Raw genomic sequence first — 6,000 nt, forward strand, 5'->3', positions numbered from 1 at the left:
TTCCCTCAGCATTGCTGCCCTGTTTTTAGCAAGTCAGTCGCTGTCCTTGTGCAGGATTGAGTGCGTGTCGGTGACGTTGCCACAGCGCCGAATCGTTTCTATTGATCCTACCTACTGTGAGCTTTCTATACCGCATTTAATGGAGGAACTGACTTTAGAGTATTCTAGCTCACTTGATGTTTACTAGCACCGTTAGTGTTTTTCCCTCAACGTATAATACATTGTCTGTCACAAAGCTTGCTAATTTAGCTGGATTCACACTAAAAGCTACTTGTTATGCTGCACATTCGCTCAACACTACACTTGTGTGATGTCGCCTCCATAGTAGCCACAAACATCCCTGCTGCACGACTTGTACTGATGTAGCGTCAGAATGTGTCTGGCCATCTCAATGATGCTGTGTCTGATTTGTCCAGTTGAATCTGGCCCAAGCACTTTATTCTGAGCAGCTTGCTACTCACAAAATCCCAGACCCAGCAATCACTGAATTGTCAACAAAAAGCCTAGAAAACAAACTGACTTGCACTGGACAACTCAACATCTCATATAAAATCAACAAAAAAATCAATGATCAATGAGCTGGGACCATATAAGAGGCTTAGAAGAAGAAGGTGGCATCCTTCTTAAAGCTTATTGTGCATACTATATGATGCTATATCTACAGCCATGTTTTGTCATTTCTTCCAGGCTGATAATGATCTATAATGTGAGCCACCACTTACAATAAATAGCAAGCGCTTTATCATCTACAGAGCGGTATATTCAGCCACAGTTAGACTCTTTGCTAGTTATGACAGCAACTTCTGTTTAGATGGTACTTCAAACCACATTTAATGCCCTCGTTCACATGGAACTTGTTACGACAGAGTGTACGATGACTTTTTCTCCTGTTTCCGTGGAGAATTCACACAGGCCTCAGCTCATCCACACCTAAGCCCTGTGGCGTGTTTTCTGACTACTATGATGAATCAGGAGCAGGTCAGTTTTGGCCATACGCCTGCTGTTGATGCTTGCATTGTATTAATTGCGGGTTAATCAGACAAATGCACTATACCTCGACCTTGAACCAGTGCCTTAAGATTCATCCTTTTCACATGCTATGCTACGACATATAGTTTAATCCATGTAGTTACAGGAATACAGGGTATTCTGGAGTATTCGTTGTTGTATCCACTACATGCTCAGCGGTGCTATTTGGACCTGCCAGCAGACATCTAATACACCAGACCAACTGTTTCTTTGTTATGGAGGTACGACACAGATATGTGGGCTCACTTGTCTAAGCAGAAGATACTGTGTGGTGAACAGCATCAGCTTGGCTTACAGACAGAATGGATGTCAAGCTCCTACTGTGACGTACCAGTGCATGAGCAGCATCATCTCCTTGTGTCTTATTTATTATAGTGTCTGTGTTGCTGCTATATGAACGTCACTATGCGCTTTCTCCAGATTGTCCAGGTTGACAATGGTGTGTGAGTATTGAAGACGTCTCTTTTTTTGTATGTAACTGTAGTTTTAGGTTTTGAGTCTATATAACAAAAACTGTGGACCGTCGATTTTCACTGACATGATTTCTCAACATGGTATCAGTCCACTGCAGCAGCAACATGTGTGTGATTACCACAGATATGAACTTATCTGTTAAACACATATAGAGCACGATCGTGAACTCTTCAGTCAAAGATATTTATGAATTAGGCTGTAAACCTGTATGTAATGTGCTTTTAATGATACACTAATGTCGCTGGGTGTGTGAAGTCCTAAAGCATAGTAAATATTTTACACTGTGTTTTACTGTCTTGCATGAGGATTTGAAATAAAGAATGATAAAATTTCATAAGGAGAGCTTCGGTAATACGTTCTCCCACGTCTAAGCATTTTTATCGAGTTATAACAGCTGCAGTTTTGAATTCATCGTTGCATATTTGAAACATTTATTAATGTTTATCTGCTGAGCTTAGTTTTCTATTGATTTTTTTTTTTTATTGTGTCTGTGCTGCTGCTATATGAACGTCACTATGCGCTTTCTCCAGATTGTCCAGGTTGCCACTGGTGTGTGAGTATTGAAGACGTCTCCTTTTTTTGTATATAACTGTAGTTTTATGTTCTGAGTCTCAAAAACAAAAACTGTGAACCTTCAGTTTTACTGACAAATCTTCAGTGTGTGTCTCCATCAATTTCCCAACATGAGCAGTAAATATCAGCAGTTTTTTTCTATTTTCTTTTTTCTGTAGAGGAAAATGTGCACATTTTCTACTGTCTGTGGCAAACACACATAAAAAAAAAGCCTGAACGGTGCTGTGACTGAGAACGAGCCCCAAAACATCCAGTACCTTGAGAGAATTTTAGTCTGTAGTTGAAAGATATCTTGGTGGCTGAATTATTGTGTGCAAAGGTTTACTTGAATGCTTTGTGCTTCTGTGATAAAATGTCACATAGTTATCAGCTCCCAAAGATACTGGCACTAAAAATGACCATTAATGGACAGTTATTAGTACATAACACCATAGGGTCAGCCGATCAAGCTGATTGACTATTTTTATATATATATGAGGATGGGTTCCGGGGCACGGTGGCTTAGTGGTTAGCAAATTCGCCTCACACCTCCAGGGTTGGGGTTCGATTCCCGGCTCCACCTTGTGTGTGTGGAGTTTGCATGTTCTCCCCGTGCCTTGAGAGTTTCCTCCAGGTACTCCAGTTTCCTCCCCCGGTCCAAAGACATGCATGGTAGGTTGATTGGCATCTCTGGAAAATTGTCCGTAGTGTGTGATTGTGTGAGTGAATGAGAGTGTGTGTGCCCTGCGATGGGTTGGCACTCCATCCAGGGTGTATCCTGCCTTGATGCCCGATGACGCCTGAGATAGGCACAGGCTCCCCGTGACCCGAGGTAGTTCAGATAAGCGGTAGAAAATGAGTGAGAGGGTGAGTGAGTGAGGATGGGTTCCCCTTTGAGTCTGGTTCCTCTCAAGGTTTCTTCCTTTACCGTCTAAGGGAGTTTTTCCTTGCCACTGCTGCCTGAGTACCTCAGACTTGCTCATCGGGGATAAATACAAACACATTGTGAACTAAATCTATCTAATATTAATTTTTAATTTTGCATTCTATTAATCTTTATATTATTCTTTATATTAACCTTTTGTTCTATGTTTATGTTCTGTAAAGCTAGGGTTAGGGTTAGAATTCGCTATATTATTCGCTATATTATGCTATTATTCGCTATACAAATAAACTTGAAATGAATTGAATTCCACTTATGCCGGTGGAAGTAGTTTTTACTGAAATGTACATAAATGGATCTAATTAGATCTAATAGATCTAATGGATTTTTTTTTGCTATTTGTTTGACTGGAGCACCCACTAGTGGTGACTTTAGGAAACAGCATTTTGTGAGGTTTTGTGATATCAGTCTATCTTCATACACAAATAGATTTTGACAAATGAAACTTGATTGTGGTAAAATATGTTAGGAACAACTTTTTTTTTTTTTTTTTTTTTAGTAATACATTCAAGGTAAAATTATACATCCATTAAAATACATACTTCAGCATTCAGAGTTTAGCATCCAAAAACAAAATATAGAATTTTCAAATCCATAGAATCCAGGGCACAACATGAATAAAGACCATAACAGTCAACATGTAACAAAGGCTTCGCACATTCAAACTGTACAGTTCTCCAGTTATACAGTGTTTACTGAAGCACATCTCTACAACCAAAAGTTTTAAAAAAAAAAATTAGAGTTTAAAATACAGTTGCCTTTATGGGCCTCAGAGCTTTTACTCTTATTTACACTACAGTAGTAGGACATGGGGGGAGGGGGGAGGGGATAATAAATTAAGTGTTTCACAGTAAAAATTAAGATGATGTTTATTTTCATTCAACAGTCTTTGAGTTATGCGTGAAGGTTCCACAGCTGTATGACACTAAGGATGATGTTCTGGAGGCTTTGGTACACAAGCTCCTTTTGGAAGTAACCTTTCATAGGATGTATCATGTCCATCACACACACTCACAAAATGAAGACAAGTGATCTGCAGGGTCTGAGGCACAGAAAATATACAGGGCTGCTAAGGAACCGCTACCTGATAATGGACACAGAAGCTTTCAGGCAGTACAAAGAATCTGAAGGGACTTGAGAAGGGTGTTTGGAGGAATTACTGTAGGCAGCAGTAGCTCAGGATAGGGGAAGACATTAATGGTCAATGTTTAGGTTTCTAGCACCAAGAGTGCTGTGTGTACTGAGAAGGTGCTTTGGCTAAAATATAAGGATGATCATCTTCTGCAGGACACTTTTGAGACTTTCTGTTAAATTTAGGAATGTTTATACAGCTGCAAACGAGTGCACAGTTATATACTAGTTTGTGTAAAGAAGCCATGCACCATTCTTGATGTGAAATACATTGAGACACGTCACATTGCCCTTTTTTTTTTTTAATGCAGCCTTGCAGCCTTCATGTGGAAGCAGCTCGCATCTGTGTCTCCACGTCAAGGTCATTTCAGATCAGCGAGAATTCTGGGAATTACACATCCATTCCCTTGTCCCTCTTTTGGATTGAGGAAGGGAGAGATGTGCAAAAGTGCAAAAGTAGCCACCTTATTTTGAACCATCAGAAAAGATCCAGAAGATCTAAGAGAGAAAACAAGGCCAGCAAAGTCAAAGACAAATACAAGGCAGACAAATACTATGACAAGGTCATATAATTGGCACAGTCCTTTTGGTCACAAATCGATGCTTTAATGACTTCTTCGTGGCTTAGTTCTTTAGTGGATTTGACGTTAGGCAGCTTCTGCTTTTTCTTCAGTACTGTAATGTCAGGCTCTGTTGATCCAGAAAAAATGTGCTCAACTGTACTGTTCAGTGCCATAGCTAATAAAGGCAGACGAAGAGAAGAAGGGATTCTCCTGAGAGTCACAGAGAAGTGCGGGATACTTTCTGTACATTTGGCCGAGAAGAAAAAAACAGTCATTTGTAAAAACAGGACTACACTGTGGCAATCTTGAGGCTGAAGATTTTTTTTTTTTCCAGAAAGTGGACACTGAAAGGACCCAGTGGATGCAGCGTATACTGGAGGAGTGTACGGACAAAAAAAAAAGAAAGAAAGAAAACCAAAAAATAGAAAGATCAGAAAGAAAAATCAGTCACAGTGTGCTCAAATCCCACATGCATGCAGACAACTCCAACAGCCAACACATTGGCGTTCCGTTACAGGCAAAGGATACAGAAAAGGACGATTCAGGCCATTTATTCTAACTGCAGGTCCCGAGCAGTGTCATCGCTTTACCCCGGGGAGTCACCGAGACCCAGCGTGCTTCACTTCCCCCTCTAGCTCTCAGTACAGGGACTGCTGACTGGACCACAGGTGGAAGGAGTAATGCAAAACTGAGTGTTGAAGCTGGATGTGAGCTTCACTTGTTCTCTATGAGTGTTTGCACCTTGTGTACCAGCTCGCGGGCTATCCTCAGAATGTGCTGGACATCATGCCTCTCAGCCATTTCTATTAAACACAACAAAAAGCATACAGGTTTTTATTTACATTTAGGAATACATGGATACTGGTTCATTAGGTCACAAACTAAGAATGCCATCAGTCTAAAAACTCTGTTGGGAAGAAATGCAGCAAGAAAAACAACACAAGACAGGTTTACAACGTCGTTAGATATCATTTGAAGACCCAGCTGTTCAAACATCTCCACCGCCAAGGTGCCAAAACAAAGAGTCTTGATGCATGCCTTCATTGTACATTGAGAGATGTTGGGACCAGTCGAGCAGCACCAGAGAATCAGATGGTGGTGGATACGAGGTGCATTGGAGGGTGTGTGAAGTGTTTGAGGTAAGTTGGTGCTGGTGCTGGTCTGTTTTTGGCTTCATAGGCAAGCATCATTGTATTAAATCTAATGTGGGCAGCTACAGGAAACCAGTGGAGGGAGTGTAGAAATGGTGTGGTGTAATATAGTCATTTTTGGTCTTATTGATCAAAATTGTGAACTGTGAGCTTAGAC

The 6,000-nt window shown here is 40.6% G+C and overlaps 1 protein-coding gene across 5 annotated transcripts in view; it reads right to left on the reverse strand.

The window, feature by feature from the left end:
• Positions 1–3,488: 3,488 nt before the first annotated feature.
• The window catches only part of sgsm2 (small G protein signaling modulator 2), a 51,995-nt gene continuing 49,483 nt past the window's right edge, over positions 3,489–6,000 (reverse strand). For all 5 annotated transcript variants that reach the window (XM_060888566.1, XM_060888563.1, XM_060888565.1 and 2 more), the window contains one exon: positions 3,489–5,495. In XM_060888566.1, the coding sequence (XP_060744549.1) occupies positions 5,407–5,495 (89 nt within the window). In that variant the 3' untranslated portion in view covers positions 3,489–5,406. The remainder of the gene's footprint in view (positions 5,496–6,000) is intronic.

This window comes from Tachysurus vachellii, chromosome 15 (genome assembly GCF_030014155.1).
Source record: "Tachysurus vachellii isolate PV-2020 chromosome 15, HZAU_Pvac_v1, whole genome shotgun sequence".
Lineage (NCBI taxonomy): Eukaryota > Metazoa > Chordata > Actinopteri > Siluriformes > Bagridae > Tachysurus > Tachysurus vachellii.